Raw genomic sequence first — 18,572 nt, 5'->3', positions numbered from 1 at the left:
AAATAGAGTCAGATGTTTTCTGTACCCGGGGCAATGAACACCCTGATAACCTGTGTTCACTGTGCACATGTATCTGCTTGTCAGCATAGGCCAAGCCCGAGTTTGATGCATAGACACGACCACTAGTTCTCTGCTCCATTCCTCGTGAAAGCCACACACAGCAGACTTGTATTTCTGTCAAGTGCTCCGGTTTTCCATCATCTATTTTTTATAGCACTGATACTAAACCAATTACAGCAAACGAAGGGTATTATTTCTGGGTTGGGTGCATCACCAGGCTGATTTGCTGATCCTAGGAAGCAGACTCGCTCTGCTGGGTTTTATCATTTACCATGGGAGACTCAGTTCAACAAAACGTAAGTTTTGCGATGCGTGATAGTTTCAAGGTGTAAATAACTAATTTCCCATGCATGAGGGGGAAAGGGCCATGCAAAGGATTGGATAGTGATGGGAATTTTACTTGCTATGATTCGTGGCAGGATAGCAGTGAGGTGAAGTTCAGCAAAATAATTTGTATCACTTCCAGTTTCTCAGTATATCAGTAATCTTTGATAGAATTTCTCTTTATTCTAAAGCAATCTTGTGACATTTCTGAATCATATTTTCATGTACTCTCTCCGAAATGATGGTATGCCCTCATCTTTATATACTCTCTGAATAGAATAAACTTGATTTTTAGATTTAAAAGAGAACGATAAAGACTTGCAAACCAGGAAGTTTAGAGGGAACCATTTATAAAGGACCATAATGCCCTCCCCCAATAAAACACACCTTCAGGCACTGACACAGAGAGAGACTTTAAAAATTAACAAGCTGAATAGCTATAACATTATGTATCAACCCAGATTGCTTTTTTGCTTATAGTAGAATTACTTATAATAATTCTTTAAATATCAGTAACAAATGACCATATTTTAAGTTGCCACATGTTAAGATTTAAATCTATAGTGTAATTCATCAAGTCCTTAGTGGTTTTATAACAGTTAATGCCATGCAGTTTATTTCTCTATGTATATGTATCTATTTTCAGTATACAGCTATTCTTGTATTTTCAAACGTGTTTTTCTTTTACCCTATATTCCTGATTCTAAGACTATTCAGTCAGCTTTATGACTTGTGAATGTGATCATTGTTTTTATCTGGTAAGAAAGAAAATACCAAACCAATCCATACTAATTGCTATTTTGCAGTATGCCTAAGCTTTACCTAGCAGCAATAGGACACCAGGAATGGAACAAGTCAGCGGTCTGCTACATTATTCACTTTCTATTAAACTTGACAGCTAATTTGCAAGTTCACACTTTTTTAATGCTAGAGTTCTTGAAACCTAACAGCTGAACCCCTTCAGCTCCAGCTAACAAAGCATATAGAAAATAGAAACTACCGGGTTCCCTTGCATTGGTATTGTTTCCAAGTATTACTTTGGTCAAAGACAGAAATTAATTCTTATTAATGCTTTCTAGTAAAGGGGACTAGGATGGGGAAAATGAGAGAAAAATTAGAATTGAAAATCTCATAAAACTAGCCCGTACTTTCCATTGAGACTCACAAAAAGACCAATTATTTAATCAAAATTAATTTAACAAAATCATATTAAGTAAGAACCCTTCCAAGGCCCACTGGTGGAATGTTTCAGATGCTTTTTCTAAATAAAGATATGTTTAATCTGATAGAGCATGTGGCATTTTTATAACCGAGAAAATTATTTATTCTTAGAAAAGAAGAAATCCTGGACATGTGGCCAGATATGGGAAAAAACATTTAGGGGGTGACAGTTTTTGGCATGAAAAGGAAAGAAAATAGTTTTTTATGAAACAACTTGGCAAAGCAGAAAGCTTAAAAATATTTCCAAACTTGCTCAGTTGCAAAACCACACAACATGTTTTGCTTCTCTGTTATGGATGAAAGAAAAACCCTCAGCTGGAACTGACTTTATGAATCCCATCACTTCTCCTGACAGGGATTAGTTAAATTAAACTCCTGTTGGAATGCCTGGGCTGTCATTTGTTCTGTACAAAAATGAAACACATGGCATTTTAAGAAAGAACTTAAAGGGACCAATTTCTCAGAAAATGTTTGAATGACCCTTGGAGGTTAACACCACAATCATTTACACTAAAATTGTTTTAAATGTGGTTAATGCATTCTTCTAGGGTCAGAAAAGTATTTCTGTCTGTTAAAAGCTACACATAAACAGGCTGCCTTGATTTCATCAGAAATGTAGGCAGACTTGGAGACGAACAAGACATTGAAGTAACTAAAATGCTTCTTATCACTCCTTCTTAATTCTGAGGCTTTTTTCAATGAAAAAATGTAACTTCAATGTAGCTTCTTTTCAATGAAAGCAGTTTCATTGAAATTGTTAAGAAACTAGTAAACTGGGTCTTCTAAATAGTAAACCACTGTGCTGTTTTTATCTCATTCATGTTTGGAGTCTACAGAGTGTAATTCTATAGGCTGAGTGGGGAGTGGAAACATTTTGTTTAGTGTACTATTAAACTGGTTGTTGTTTTTGTTTTTGTTTTTGTTTTTTTCATTTTCCTTCAGAACTCAACCTGAGGTCTAGGTGTTTGGAGAGTAGACAGAACTCAGCTTGTGGAGACTTTATAGGAAAGTCTTTAAACTCCTCACACCTGCCTGCCCAGCCCATGTATAAAAAGGGCAAATCGTCATAAAGATGACCCAAGGCTGGGATGACATCATAGTTACGTAAACCCCTCCTCACTTAATTTTCCCACCTGTGTTTCGGAATCAAGAACCCCTGAACTGTCAGCAGTTTTATAGACCACCTAGCTTTTTGAGAAGACAATGTTTTAAGTTGTTTACTTGTTTGTTTCTTGCTTTTGTTAAGTTTTGTTTTTTATAATAGCCTTCTCATCTTTTCCCTACTCACAACTTAAAAAAAAAAAAAAAAAAAAAACTCTCATTTGTTTTGAATTACAACTGTATTGTTGGCACAGTTTTCCTGAAAGAGTACAGCCATTCCAGGGAAATGTGCAAGGTCAAATTAAAGGAGTAGACAAAATCTTGACATGGATTGAACAGAGGAGCCAAATAGCGCCTAATAATCACCCATATCCTTCCCTTCTTACTCTTTCTCCAATCCTGGGGCAGTTATCAGCCCGAGTGGGAGCTGATCAGCCACTACTTTTTCGTACCAAACTTCTTTAAGCTCAAACATGAAACTTGAAAGTAGTGGAAATTCTAAGTGTAAATGCCAAGTTAAAACAATCATTGGAAAATCAATCCCTCCTTCTATCTTGCCCTGAAAAACAACTGAAAGAAGCAGGTCTTCATTCTAAGTGCTTCTAAAGCCCTTAAATAATTGCTGAAAAGGGAGAAATTGTGGGCCCTCTTGATGTCAACAGATGCTGCCAGTACTTACCTTGGTTACTGCTCTTTAGTAAAAAAGTATTAGAAGCTCTGATTAATACCTGTTGCTAGGAGCAACCCAGAACTATTTATAATGCTTTACTCAACATATATAATTTGGAGTAAAAAAAAATGTTAGGAATGGGAGCACAGAGAGAAATTATGCCAGTAAGTACGGTATTGTTTGGTAAAATGGACCACGCTTTCTTCTTGGGGAAGCTTCAAAGACACCCAGACATGGAGCATGAGTTCCTGAGTTTCCAGGCCCCTGCTGAGGGCAAGCTGTTGTGTGGACGTCGTGCCTTGTAACTGCATAGGGGCCGTGGGGCGAGTGAGCAAGTGGGCGCGGACGTGAAGGAAGTCGCTAGGAGCCCGGTCTGGGGGTGCCCGGGTGGGGTCGGGGAGGGGCATGTCAGCGTGGCGCGGGGCTGAAGGAGACCCCCGAAGGCTGGGCAGCCAAGGAGCAACCCCGGGTACCTGACGGGGTCACGGAGCGCTGGGTGTCATCTGCATTTCCCATCCTGTGCAATTAAGTGTTGGCTCCACGTGGGAAAGGTATTTTGCCTGAAGCCTCGTTCCAAGATGTTATAAGTATAAAAACAGAAACTAACACCGTTATCATTGACTGTCATTGGCTTTCACCTTTTTGTGAAAACTCACGTTCCCATCTTGCTTTCTCCAGGATCCTCCATTATTTTGTGATCAGACTTCTTTAACTTTAAGCATCTAGGTAGCTCACAGACCGAGGAACACTTTTTGATAAGAACATGGGTTTGCTGCTTGTTTTAATCCTGTGATTGTCTTAAGTGCAGAAAACACTTTTTCTTTAGTTTAGTACAAACCCAGACTCCCACAACAATTGCATGAAGGTTACCCTTGTTTCAGGGTAACAGAGCAACAAAATTTTTTGAGATTGTTTCTTCATTGACTCAGTATTGACGCACTCCAGAAGTGATGACAATGGAGTCAATGGCATCAAATGGAAGCTGAGAAGATGAGAGCCTGCTTTTAACAGACATTTTACATTTTTCTCCTAAATAAGACTTTTAATATTGATTCTTAGATTTTGACAGTAGTGAAGCAGATAGGAGGTAATTAAAACAGAAGACAAAGACAGAAGAAGACAAGAGGAAGAAGAAGGAGAATGGGGAGGGGGAGAAGGGGGAGGAGGAGAAGAGGAGGGGGAGGAGGAGATGATGATGATTACCAGGCAAGCTATTTGAGACTATTACAGTGGATCACTTTTTTGGGTAATGGTAAAGTCTCAGATTTATTTTGATCTTAGAGGTTCTTTTATGCTACAGAAAGCTTTTTTAAAAAACTAATTTTTTTTTATTGTAGAATATAACATATATACATAGAAGTGATAACTTTCCAAGTGCAATTTGACAAGTAGAGAGCAAATTTCAAAGAATGTTATGGATTACAGTTCCATAGTTTCAGTTATTTCCTTATTGTGAAATATAACATATATACAAAAAGGTAATATCATTCAAAGTATGATTTAACAAGTAGTTGTACAGGAAATTTCTAAAACTGCTATGAGTTACAGTATCATACTTTCAGTTATTTCTTTGTTGTGAAATATAACATATTCAAAAAGGTGATAACTTTCAGATTACAATTTAACAAGTAGCTATAGAACAAATTTCAAAGGATGCTATGGGTTACGTTCCACCATTTCAGGTCTTTCCTTCTAGCTGTTCTAATACCCTAGCAACTAGGAAGAAGAAAATGATTCAGTATTCATAATGCTTTGTTAAATCCCATATTGTCTCTTGCTACTGCTTCCTCTAGTTTAAACACTTTCCCGATCTTCAGAGATGTCTAGCCAGTGACCACCCTAACTTCTTCATGTTGAAAGGGGTGTCGACATTATGGGAAAAGGGGACAATCTGGTTGATATTCTTGAAGAGGCCATTGCTTCTGGATTTTGGGACTTTGCTGCCTTAGGAGTTCTCGAAAGAGTTTACGTTTCTGAAGAATAAACTTAGTGAGTGAAACATTTATGAGTCTCAGATAGGAATTTGGGTATTCTTTAGGGTTTTCAGGACTACTGTTGACTTGGGCTTATCATACTGTGGCCATTTGGCATATCTACGTGAAGCTTGCATAGGAGTCATCTCCCTGACAGCCTCTCAATTCTATTTGAATTCTCTTAGCCAGTGAAACCTCATTTTGTTGCCTTTCTTTTCTCCCTTTTGGTCAAAAAGGCATTCTGAACCCCTCAATGCTAGGGTCAGGCTCATTCCCAGAATCTGTGTCCCACGTCACCAGGGAGACTCACTCACCTGGGGGTTCCTGTCCCACATCAGACAAACGGTCTTTGGTTTGCTAATGCTGCTGGGATGCAAAACACCAGAAATGGATTGGCTTTTATAAAGGAGGTTTATTTGGTTACACAGTTACAGTCTTAAGGCCATAAAGTGTCCAAGGTAACACATCAACAATTGGGTACCTTCACTGGAGGATGGCCAATGGCATCCAGAAAACCTCTGTTAGCTGGGAAGGCACGTGGCTGGAGTCTGCTCCAGAGTTCTGATTTCAAAACAGCTTTCTCCCAGGACATTCCTCTCTAGGCCACAGCCCTTCTTCAAAATGTCACTCTCAGTTGCTCTTGGGGCGTTTGTCCTCTCTTAGCTTCTCCGGAGCAAGAGTCTGCTTTCAACGGTTGTCTTCAAAATATCTCTCATCTGCAGCTCCTCTCTCAGCCCCTGTGTGTTCTTCAAAGTCTCCCTCTTGACTGTAGCAAGTGCTCTCCTTCTGTCTGAGCTTATATAGTGCTCCAGTAAACTAATCAAGGCCCATGCTGAATGGGCAGGGCCACACCTCCATGGAAATTATCCAGTCAGAATTAATCACCCACAGTTGTGTGGGGTGCATCTCCATGGAAACAACCTAATCTGAATGTTCCAACTTAATCAACACTAATATGTCTGCCCCCACAAGATTGCATCAAAGAACATGGCTTTTTTCTGGGGGGCATAATATATACAAACCAGTCCAAAGGGTGATGAGTTTATTTGCAGAGTTAAGCTTAGAGAAAGACATTCCACATTTGAGCAACAAAACAGGTCACTGGAGGTGACTCCTCGGCATAATTATAGGTGGGTTTAGCCTCCCCTTTACAACCATAAGTTTCCTCAGAGCAAGCCTCATGATCAAAGGCTTGACTTATAAAGTAGGGGGTTCCTAAATTCACATAGCTTATGTTAAGTCCACGATAATCCATCCATATCTCACATTATCATCACTTAGTTGTACAATCCTCATCACTGTCCATACAATGGATCACTTTTCATGCAGCCATACCAGAGTGTCTCCAAGCACAGGAGCTAAGCTGCCCTCATGTGAGACCCAGTCTCACCACTTAGACCTGTGTGACTTTGCACCTGTCCGGGGCTCTTTTTCTCCACCTGTAAATGCAGAGAATAATAGGATCCACCTCTTGTGTTATTGGGAGGATGACCTGATTTAGTATATGTAAAGACCATGGGAAAGAGCCAGCCACATAATAAGCACCATCCGTGTGGGCTGCAATAAATACTATAGTTGAGTTGCTGGGAACTCAGCAACATTAAGACTTGATTAAAAATCAAGTTCTAAAATTTTTCTGGGATATTTGTTCATTGTGACTGTTAAATAAGCTGAACTACATTGGGGCACATTGTGCCAAATTTTAGTTACCTGTAAGTAAGACATTAATTTTGGTCCATCATAGACAAAAGGGACAAAAAAGATACACACACACACTCTCGGTCAAATGGATACAGTCTAGGAATGGTATACTTTAGCTAAATTATAAACATAGAAGCAGAATGAGTGCATTTTTTTCAGGGAGATTATCATCAGTTATTTTTTATAAACATGCAGTTTAAACAGAATGAAGACTTGGAGGAATTTGGGGGATATGTGTGGATTATGTGTGTGTACCATTTGCCTCTTTTTTCCTTGTTGTCAGAATAGTTCCATTTAGGGAAAAAAAAAAAAAACTATGTTTCCAAATTTGCAGATATCTGCAAATGTATTCTGCCCAGAAGGGAAAAAATAGTTCACTATGATTCATTTGAAGCAAATCCCCCTGGGATGTCAAAATGGACTATTTATTGACGTTAGAGGAGTAATTTATCTGCAGAAACATGCATTGCTTCTAATCATAAAATCAGGGCCATCCCTTGGAATAGGTTGATTAGGCAACTGTCTCGTGAAAGGATATGAGCACCCCTGACAACATCCCACCCTCCCCCAAGGAGCTCCCACACCCCATGATCCTCATTTCTCAACTGGTCTGAAATTCTTGCCCGTGGAGACAATCCTGTGCTTAGAAAATAACAACTCACTTAAAATGCCTTATGATTTACCTGAGAGAACAGAGTATGCTCAGCTTCTCCTGTTGGTGCATTTTAAAGCCTTAAGTATTCAGATAGGCTCCCTGCACCCCTACAAGTTACAGGGAGTAATCTCTTACAGGTGATTTTCAATGATGAAAAGAGTCTCAGCAACAGAAATTTGAGTTGCAGAGAAAGAAAACAGCACCAAGAGCTAGTATAACGATGAAGGAAGATTCCTTAATGAGGGGGATATAAATTGGGCCTCCCTGCATAATTGAATTAGCTTTGGGTAGAGGGAAGGCATTGGTGACATCCAAGGAGAGACTGGCTTTACAACGCAGGAAATGGGGTCTTCCTGCCTCTCCCTCTTGCCCTCTATGTGCCCCTCTTCCACTCCACCATACAGATTTGGAAAGGACTAGAAAAGTAAAGAGGAGATGGGGAAGAACAGTCAAAAAGTGGATTAAACCATGATTTCTTGCTATACCGCCTGCTTCAATTCAATTAAAATACTTATTAGTGGTCACACGTAAAGTTTTGTTAGAGAAACTTTGAATTGAATAAGGGACAAGGAAAGAGGAAATGAATCTGCAAAACAAATCAGGGGCTGTGGAAGTCACCCTGATTGCTCCACCTCCACCTCAGGCCAACCCCTGGTAACAGGCCCAGTGAACCCTTTCATATAATTACTAAATGGTGACTAATTGTAGTGTAGCAAACTAAAAATATTGACAAGTATTTTGCACAGCTTCCTCTTCACTTTTTTTGTTGTTGTTTTCTGAAAGGTAGGTAAACCAAACTCAGTAAAGAAAAAAGTATATAATGATGAAGTTGTTTTCCTCCACTTGATCATGCTATTTGGTTGTTGTGGGGCAGGTACCACCCCTCTATTTACTGTAACATTTCTTTTCTAGAGCCAGAATAGGACAGACTCATATACCGTTCTGATCTGGGTGCATTTCTTCAGAAGGTACGCTGTACTTATGGGGGACTGCGTCTACCTGGGGCTGGGGCTGACAAAGCCAGAAGGAAATCTATGCGTGCATTTAACAGAAAGATTTCTCAGTAAAGTTAAGAAAATAAAATGGTGGGCACCAAACAATGTGAGTCTACTCTGACCTCTATCTTGACATCCTTTTCTATTAACTTTCCAGTGGAATCTCTGTCTCGATTTAAGTTGACTGGTCATAGGCGGCCAGTGCAGAAATCAGGGGAAATGGGCAAGGCTGAAGCAGGGTTATTGAGACAATTCAATTTTATCTTGCCTTCGATCTTTTAAGAATTCTTTACTCTGGCTTATTTTACAATGAAATATCTTGCTGAAGAGTTATCGTGAGCACTTTGAAGAAATTGTAACAGAGTCCCTAGCCCTACAAATCCTTCCTTCTTGCTGCTTCTCAGGTATAGCCATTTCCAATATAGTCTCTACTTGTTATACTTGATGTCTTTTGCTTGTTCATGCTTCCCAAGCAGACAGGAAATGCTCTCCTCACCACGCACACACTGACTAGCGCACTTCTAAGCCCCTCCAAGTCACCCATGGTGAGTTCTCCCCACTTTCCACCTCACCCACTCAGCTGGGCTACACTTGAGAGGCCCCAGCTTCCTCTGGATGTAACTATCTGCTGCTTCTGTCCAGCTGGATTGTTCCCCATATATTATTGTTGACTCCCAGGCTTCTTGGCTCTCTCTTGCTCCACATCTCTCTTGCCAAACATTATCTGGATTTTACTCCACCATATATTGCTCATGTAACTCACCATAGTGGAATCTACCCAAATACTCCATGTGAAAAAAAAAAAAACAAATTTACTTAGTTCTCTTATCCCTTTAGGCCAAACTGGTTCAGTCCTTGGATTGCAAAAGAAGAGACACCTAACAGATGCATTTTAGCCACTCCTGGACATTGGGTCATCTCTGAGCAAGGACTTCCAAAGTGTCTATTGCAAAATCAGAATTCATTTTTCAGTGCCCACAAAGTCACAACCTTCAACATCCAGGGAACTTACCCATTCTGCAGGGGCCAAGGAAGTACAGCCTAATGTCCCAATGGCATGACTGGCCCACCTGGCCTGGGCTATTTCTGAGTGAGGCCAGGGCTCAGAGGACTGCCACCCCTCACTACCACCCAGGCATGTTGGTCTTGCTGAGAGATACCCTGGACAAGATTTCTTAAAACCCCGAGAGAAACCTACAATGAACTTCAAGCCTGCCACTTACCTCTTCCTAAATACTATGATCACCCTTGTAATAGAGCCCACTTCTGTAGTATCCTTCCTGTCATATTTGGATGCCTTTTCTATTCACACACTGTACTAGGATTATCTTCCATAGGATAAGTTTCTCTAAGCCTGTTGTGTCCCCTTGACTGTTCTGCCTTCGATAGCTACAGAATGTCCTGGAGTTAACTTATTTCCATGCAAATAAGGTATAAGATCACCAATTTCCATTTAGTTTTCCATTTTCTACTGATTTAGTACTTTTAAAAAGGACATTTTTTGCATCCTCAATTGTAAATCAGGTTTTAAATGTGCATATTTTTCAAGAAACATGATCAGATACAAGAGTGAAATTGATAGAATTTATTCTGCACATTGTGCAGTAATAATGTGTGAGGTATCCTTAGTCCTTCTTCCACACACTGATTTGAATGTGTATCAAGAGAGACAGAGACACAGAAAGAGAAAGCAAGAAAGGCAGAGAAGACCGAGAGAAAGAGAGACTGTACACTTTCTAAAAGCCAGTGCTTGGTCATTGCATCAGATTTTGCTTAAGAACAAAGAAAATCCTACTGAAAAGAATAAATACCAAAAGGCTTAGTTACGTATGACATGCAAACACATTTTATTAATATTTTGATAAGTAGATTCAAGAGAAAATGACTTGTGAGATGACTATTTGCATTATGCCACATTCAAAGTCAGTTGAAATTCCTCATTCGCGTTAAACATCTGAGCTGTTTTCCATTCGGAGGAATGTTCTAAGTTCCAGCTCCTCACCTCTGAGGGCAGCATTAGAGTCTGTTTCTGAATCTCTCAAGATGAGACTGTGTACTGAACTAAGTAAGCTCTGTATATGATTGATGGAGGAAAGGATTTAAATTAACCATGGACTGAGGTTAAAAAAAAAAAAAGAAGAAAAAGCCATTAGAGGGCATGGATGCTTGACTGTGAGAAAAACATGCAGAATAGGGAGCAGCATTGAGTCATTTATTCTGACAGAGAAAACCACTCATTGGTGGTCTCCTTGTGACAAATAGTTGCTCTCCTGTTTCCAGCTGGCAGGGCAGGTACCTGTGTGCCCAGCTCCAAAGATTAAAGCCTGCACCTTCCCAAGTCTGTGACCTGCTGGCCGGGGTCCTGAGCTGAGCTATTCCACGTTCTAGCCCGGAAAATGCCAACTAAAGACTGCAACCTGGGCTCTTCCCAAGAGCCAGCGGCAGATCACAGAAGGAATCTCTGACAGCCCTTTCTTGAAGTAGATGAATAGAGACTTGCTCAAGGACATCTTGTCAGCAATAAGAATACTGAGTCATCAGTACTCTGTGGCAGTTCATTGAGTGCATATCATTTTTGTTTTGAAGATTCCTAAGTGCTAAACCCTGACTTAGTAAATTTTCTCGGTTGTCCTAACAGTGCCTCTGTGAGTGAGAGAAGGCAAGTTTCACAAAAGAGAGAGGGAGAAGGAAGGTGGGGGTGACGTGTCCAGGTGACTGGGTGGCAGTGACAGCCCAGATCCAGAATGGTGAGGACCCTGGGTTCCCACCAAGTGACACCAGAGAAAAGCTCTTTAGTTACATATGCTGTAATGAAGAAAATAAAATTTTGAATAATTCAATGAACCCTCCAGATAATAAGATGAACATTTGGGGAATATTTTTCTCCTTTTATTCTTAATTCTTATTTACCCTTTTATAAAATAAAATTGTAATTTCCTTGTCAGTACTGATTTGCATCATGCACTTTCGCTTTATTGCTTTGAGAATGTTTTTCTGTATCATTAAGCATGCTTTCAAAATGTAAATTCATTGGCTGCACAGGGAATTATGAAGTAAATAAGTAAATCACCACATACCGTAATGATAGAATACTAAAATCTTACATCTTCTAATTTTAAAGGAGCCAGAAATTCTCTTGTACTGAGGATTGTATTTTTGTCAGCTCCCTGAAAAAAAATATTACATAAGTTGTAATGTACACAAAATGTTATGGGTTTTTGTCTACAAAGTAGATCATGTTAATTCTAAAATTGGGCAGAACCATCTGGAATGTGAGTCATTAGACTAAGCAAGAAGAAAAAGAGTAAAAATAATAAAGTACCCTCGAAGGAAACTGGGGAACTGCATTATTTCCTGTATTTCACAAGCTGAAAACTGGGGATCTGAGCAAATGTTAAATTGGATGATTCTCTAAAATTAATGACACCTTGATCCACGTGCCTACAGAACTGCAGCCATCAACCACAGAGCGGGGGAGATCCCCCCAGATCAGCTTCAGACAAGGCAGAGAAGGCACCAAGCATCTGGTTCTGCTCTTTACTTACTCGGAAAGTGGGAGTTCAGAAGAAGGTCTTCTCAGTAGCTCCAGGAGGGGAATGCTCTGTGACTGAGTGAAGATTTGTTCAGCTGGCCCAGAGAGAGATGGGAGAAAACTAGAAAACTAGATTCCCTTGACTTACAAGCACAGACTTAAAAGTTTTGAGCCAGCTTTACCCTGAGCAAGAGTTTGACTTATTTAATGCCATTAGAACTTCTACTTGACCACGTAAGAAAATAAAGTAGTGGGAAATAAAGAAGCAATTTCTATGAACCAGAGATATGGCCTTCCTTTAGGAAGAGAAACAATGGCCAGTTATTGAATTCTTATTTTATGCCATGCACTTATTTAATACTCATGACACACATGAGAGATATCATCCTATTTTACAGATAATGGAAAGAAAGATTAGAGGGCTGACTTCATGCATTGATCCACTTAACCCCTTAGAAAACATGTATCTGGCTCCTAATGTGTGGCAAACATGGTTTCAGTGCTGGAGACACCGTTGAGGGCATAGCCATCATCTCTGGGTTCTCATGGACACATACCTGGGATTTGAGTCTGGTCTCCAAAGCCGTGAAACCCAAAGCCAGGGATGTTATTTAACAAGAAGCGCATGGGATCTCCAGGGAGATGCAGTAAATAACATTGCATCTTAATTAGGTTTCTTCCTGATTTGAGCATCACCGTGATTAACTTTAGAATTGGGAATCCCTTGCTGATCAAAATAACTAGCACTACTGTGCATAATTTTGTGATGATAGGTGAATACAGGAGGCATTGGTTTACCAGAATTGGAAATAAGGCCCTTTGGTTTGACCACTTCACCAAAAGTAATGACATCATTCACTATGGAAGAGAAAATAATGCTTACAAGTGCAGGTAGGGGAAGAAGTATTCACGGAGCACACATTCACTATGATAGAGTTCGATAGACTAGCACAGGCAAGGCCCTAGCAAAATAGTTTTCAGTGATTCTCACATCTGTGAATACAGATGTTTGATAGGCCAAGAGCCTGTATTAGCCCCATAGCCCAGTAAAGCATTTGTCCATGTGACACATTATAGAACTAGAGCTTGAAAGCATCAACTCCTAGCTGGATTATCTCCATCACAATGCAGTAGACTTCTTTGGGCAACAGAGCCATTGGCATTACATTAAATCTCTGGTCTTCCTAATGGAAGGGGGCCCCTTGATTGGGTCCTACTCTGGAACTGGTTGGCTAGGTCCACAGACTCAGAAAGTAAGCACTTTGTTTTTGGAATAAAAATATTTTTTGAACATTCTAATAATGTCCACAAAAGTAATTCTCTGTAAGTGTACTAAAATCTAGTCAATTATGAGAAACCTTGTGTGTTTTAAGCATTTGTCACCATTGGACCCTTAGTCAAGGACTATACTATAAGAGTGGGGTTTAGTCATAAAAACCAATCGTATTCCAATAAAAGTCATCACCAAAGAGAGCATAAAAACCTCCCTTGGACCGATTCAGTGATCAACATTAACCAGTAATTCAAAATAGGATTGAGGTGGTTTTGTTTAGTTTAATTATTTTTCCTGAACAAGCTATTCCTTGTGCTTTATGTTAAAATGCATAGCCTACTTGGTTTTAACAAAATAGAAGAAGCCCTAATCATGAGACATTATTTGGAAATCAAGTTTCATTGTTGTATAATGGTTTAATAACCTCGATAAATAGGCTTTTTTCTTAATGAAAGCATCCTTATTCAAATGAGCTTATTGAAATGAAGCAAACCTCTTCAAGCTTTTCTTGTTTCATGGAGACATGCTCTGATAAAAAGCTTGGGTTGGTCATCTAGTAACAAAATTGTTAATTTTTCAGAAATTTCAGAACAATCAAAGGCATTGCAATAAACAAATACAATTTGCCAATTATAAAATGCCCTACACAAGGGTATAGTCAAAAGCTAATTACAGAATGTATTAAAATCCTTCTGATTTCTATTTGTATCCTGGTGTTATTACTTTAATGGTGAGTCATTAACATGATATGCTGACTGTGATTCCTATTTGGTTGGCCCTAATTGTGACCACATAAGCCATAGGATAATTAATGCAAACTGTGGGCATTCCTAATAATCCATCCACTTTTTCAAGGGACAAGAATTTGTTTTGATGAAGCCGTTTGATTACATCAACATTGATTGAAGTGAGTGACTCATTTGGTAGTGATGGAAATAAAGCCAAGGAGCACAAAGGAGATGGACGTGTGCGAGTGCTCACAACACCAGTCATGTGCTCCTGTAAGACATGGGCTTATTTTTATTATCTTGGCACCCCTAAGACCTAGAACAATGTATAATACATGGAAAGGCATCCAGTTAAAATGTGCTAATTAAGCTCAGATGAAGATAGAACATAAAAAGGCATATAAAAAGGAGCAGCAAAGAGACCGGTTTGACTAAAGAACAGAATATGAGAAGCGAAATAGAGTATAATGTCCTCAAAATTAGGTTGAAACATATTGTGGTGGGCTTGGTTTTGAATTCATTAATAGATAACACAAACTCGCTGGTCTCTTCAAAATATTAATCTTGCAAAATCACAATTTGAAATTTAAAAAGAGCTTGGTGGGAGGAGTAGAAACTGGAAAACCAATTAAAAAATTATTACAATCATTTATTTATTAAAATGAAATTTAAATGACAGAAATGAGCCTGAAATGAATAGCTGTAATAGTAAGTACTATAAAAACAACAACAAAACAACAATAAAGAACAAAAACAGCTAATATTCAATGATCAGTTTCTATGTCCAGGCATTAAATTAAAATTTTGATTAATTGCTTCTTTGGACTCACCCAAAGTTGTTATTCCCAAATTTATATATGAGAAAATTGAGATTCAGAGAGATTAAGTAACTTACTCAAGGAAGCTATGCTAGAAGCTATGTTAGAATGCTGTATTGGATGTCCTGTATTTTTGGACCCTCTGGAATAGCATTCAACATGGTAGTTGCAAAAAACCCACATTTAGAAAGCTTTGTCAAGTTCAACTTTCCCCTTTGAGCACAAATGATTACCTAGAATATCTGGGGCTATTGGTAGTAATTCTAAACTATAACTGCTGCAGCACTATTCTTTTTTTGCAGGATAACTCCCACCCTTTTATAACTACTGACTTTTTTTTTTTTTTTTAGTTTGTAAAATAATGTTTATTTTCATTTATTTTTTTAAATGGACAATAATATATATTTACATCTTAAATCACACAATTTAGTGAAAACAAGGCATCCAATGGCACACTAGCAGAAACTGCTTATTAACTACTCATCATTTTATGAAGCAGTATCCATCTATATAAAAATAAATACTAAAGCGAATAGACTGTTAACTAAAGCTCATAAATAAATGAAAAGCATAATTATAAATAAATGCCAGATTTTAAGGTGGAAATCTGCAAAAACTTTACTACAAAAGGATTTTCATTCCAAGGAGACAAAATACATAGCACCCCCAAACTTGGAGGATAGTAAGTTAATAGGTACATTTTCTCTCTTAGTTGAGTCTTATCTAACTTCAGTACCATCATTTCTTGATGAAACCTAGTGACTACTGTACATTTTTAAAAGATTAATCCAGTTGCGTTTTCTCTAATTTTAACTCCTCCTCTACATTTATAGTATTGGCAGCAGCAGCGTTATGTAGGTTGTCCAGAATGTCTTCATTTAATCCATTTGAGTCCTTTGTTTGATCTTCCCCTGTATTATCCTCTTCAGCTGTCTGTTCTATAGGTGTGTTCACTGTCAAGTCATTTCCTTGGGACTGATTGTTACTTAGTAGCTTTGCCTGTCTTCTTTCCAAGGCTAGTTGTTTAATTCTCTTAATTCTTTGTTGCTGCTCTTCTGTTAGGCTTGTACTTGACTGAGAAGCAAACTTGTCACTTTCAGATGAGTTTGTCAAAAAGGCATCAAATTCGGTAGCAATTACATCATGGCCATTATTTTCCCCTACTTCATCATCATTGCTAATAAAATCTTCATGTAAAATAGGGAGATCAAGCTGAATTTGTTTTAAACAGGTCTGAACTTCCTTTTTATTTCCCAGGTATTCAACTCTGTTAATAAAATCCTCAAACTGCAGTTTAGGGAATAGCCTATGTGCCCAGTGCTGCATGTGTCTGAGCAACGTCTTTACGTCTTCAGCCTCATGACCTTCACCTTTGAATTTTGCCGTATCAAACACGTGCCTTAAGGTTGGAAGCCCTCTCTCTGATATTAATCTCTGAGCATCCCACTTGGGCAAATTCCTTTTAACTGTTCTCTTTGGAGGTGTAGGAACAGGTGCTCCTCTCCCTGACTCTTCATCAGGTTCAGCACCTTCATCATTTCCTCTCCCTGGAGAGGCTGGACTTGGGAAAGGAAGAAAAGTTTCATCTTCTACATGATCATAATCTGGTAGGTCAATCAAGTTTTCCTCCTGTGGTTCCAGCATTTTGTTCTCTGGTTCTCCTCCCTTTCTGGCCACTCTTCCTGGGTCTGCTTTGCAGGCTCATCTTCCTCTAACCTCACTCACACTACTGCTGCCACAGCCTGGTGCTTGCCTTAGGTCAACTACTGATTTATAGAAAATGTTAATGGCTTGTAGCTGTTGATCTACAAATAGCTTCAGTTCAATGTAGATATAAACAAGAAAAAATGCTCAAAAATAGAACTGTCTAAATCTTTTTTATGGAACCAGTAATTCCATAAAATTAGTTAATTCCATAAAGTAGTAATTGCTTTAAGAACCTTCTTTAAACATAAACTGGCAACATAATCTTACATATGCAGAGTTGATTCGCTTTTTTAAAAAATTGCACTGAGCATATAAGATGTACAAAGTGTTTGTCTTAGTTTGCCAGGGCTGCTGTAACAAACACCACACACTGCTTGGCTTGAACAACAGGAATTTATTGTCTCAGCTTTGGAGAGTAGAAGACCAGAATCAAGGTGTCAGAAGGATGGTACTTTCCCTTCGGAAGTCTGCAGTGCTCTAGTGGTGGCTTGCTGCCAACTCATAACTCAATCTCTATCTCCGTCACATGACCATTTGTCTGCTTCTGTCTTCCCTGCCACTGTGCCCAAGTTCCTCTGCTTAAAAGGTATCCAGTCATATTGGACTAAGGCCCACCATGATTTAGTTGGTCTCATTTTAACATGATCTTCAAAGATCCTATATACAAATGGGTTCACCTCCTCAGGACCCGGGGGGTGTTAGGACTCAAACACGTCTTTGTGGGGGATTTGATTGAACCCATAAAAGTACTGATCAAGGAGCAGTGGGAGATAAATAGGTGAAAAAGAAATTGCCCTGAATTTCACAGAGATGATAGTGAGAGAAGCACAGACATGGATGAAATAGGATCCAGCATTGCTCGAGGAAAGTGTTTTGAGAACCCAGAAACAGAAATCGATTCAGGGGAAGGGAAGCCCTGAAGGATGGATGAGATTTGGGGAGACAAAAAGGCTATTAGGAAATTCTACATCCCCATTTGGGGAAGAGCATGAAAATCCATTGTGGATTTCAGGAAGAGCAGATAGGCAGGGCTGGAACTGACTGAAAAAGAAGTAGTCAGATCATGAGGTGTCTTTGAAGTCATACTAAATTGTTAGAATTTGGCCCCTTGGACAACAGACAGCCACCAAAAGTTTTAGAGAAGCATAGTGACAATAACAAGGCTAGGTTTTAGGAAGATCCCACTGGCAACAGTATAAAAGACCATGAAGAGAAGTAGTAAAGTTAAATTAGACATGCCCACTTGAATTCTCAAAGATTAACTATGACTCTGATCATTAGATGGCTCATTAGGGAACTATTTCAGAGGTTAAATCTGCGAATATCACAGAACTTCAGAAAATGACTGATGTTGGGGATAACTAACTCCTTCTGGTAGCTATGAAGAATAGCTACTCTTTTGTCTATTTTTACTTTCCATGAAAATATCCCAAGTATTCAATAAAAACATGAAAAAGTTGTCCCAGCACAACCTAAGATATGAATTTACTAGTGCCTTTTTCTTTCTTAAAACACCCAAGCATCCTCAAAAAAAAAAAAAAAAAAAGGCCAAAGTCTGAAAGAAAATCAGAGGTTATGTTTGGGTCAAGAAAACTTTTTAATACTAAGCTTCTTCGTTTGTTAACACCACTTGGAATTTGAAATAATGAAAGGCAAATTGAATACACCCTGGAAACTACTTCCTGCTGTCCTACTGAAAAGAAATTGGCACATGGAATTGAGTAGTGAAAACAGCTTGGAGTAGCAACTGCTAACAAGTGGATGCTGAAATTACGGAAAATCGTTACTCCTTAGGAATCTACCCTTTGTGTATG

At 38.9% G+C, this 18,572-nt stretch overlaps 2 protein-coding genes across 26 annotated transcripts in view; one reads left to right on the top strand and one right to left on the bottom strand.

Annotated features, from left to right (window-relative positions):
- The window catches only part of SORBS2 (sorbin and SH3 domain containing 2), a 346,937-nt gene that overhangs the window by 200,951 nt on the left and 127,414 nt on the right, over positions 1-18,572 (top strand). The window lies entirely within an intron of this gene.
- LOC119530074 (TIMELESS-interacting protein-like) lies at positions 15,835-16,695 on the bottom strand. Its single transcript, XM_037831181.1, has one exon. It carries the CDS (start codon positions 16,693-16,695, stop codon positions 15,835-15,837), a length of 861 nt encoding a protein of 286 aa, XP_037687109.1.

Source organism: Choloepus didactylus, chromosome 3 (genome assembly GCF_015220235.1).
Source record: "Choloepus didactylus isolate mChoDid1 chromosome 3, mChoDid1.pri, whole genome shotgun sequence".
In the NCBI taxonomy this organism is placed as follows: Eukaryota; Metazoa; Chordata; class Mammalia; order Pilosa; family Megalonychidae; genus Choloepus; species Choloepus didactylus.
The sequence above is the reverse complement of the archived record's forward strand: the minus strand, read 5'-3'. Positions and strand labels throughout refer to the sequence as shown.

What these genes read in the sequence shown, in the direction of transcription:
- LOC119530074 (XM_037831181.1), bottom strand. Translation starts at nt 16,695, where the DNA reads ATGCTGGAACCACAGGAGGAAAACTTGATTGACCTACCAGATTATGAT.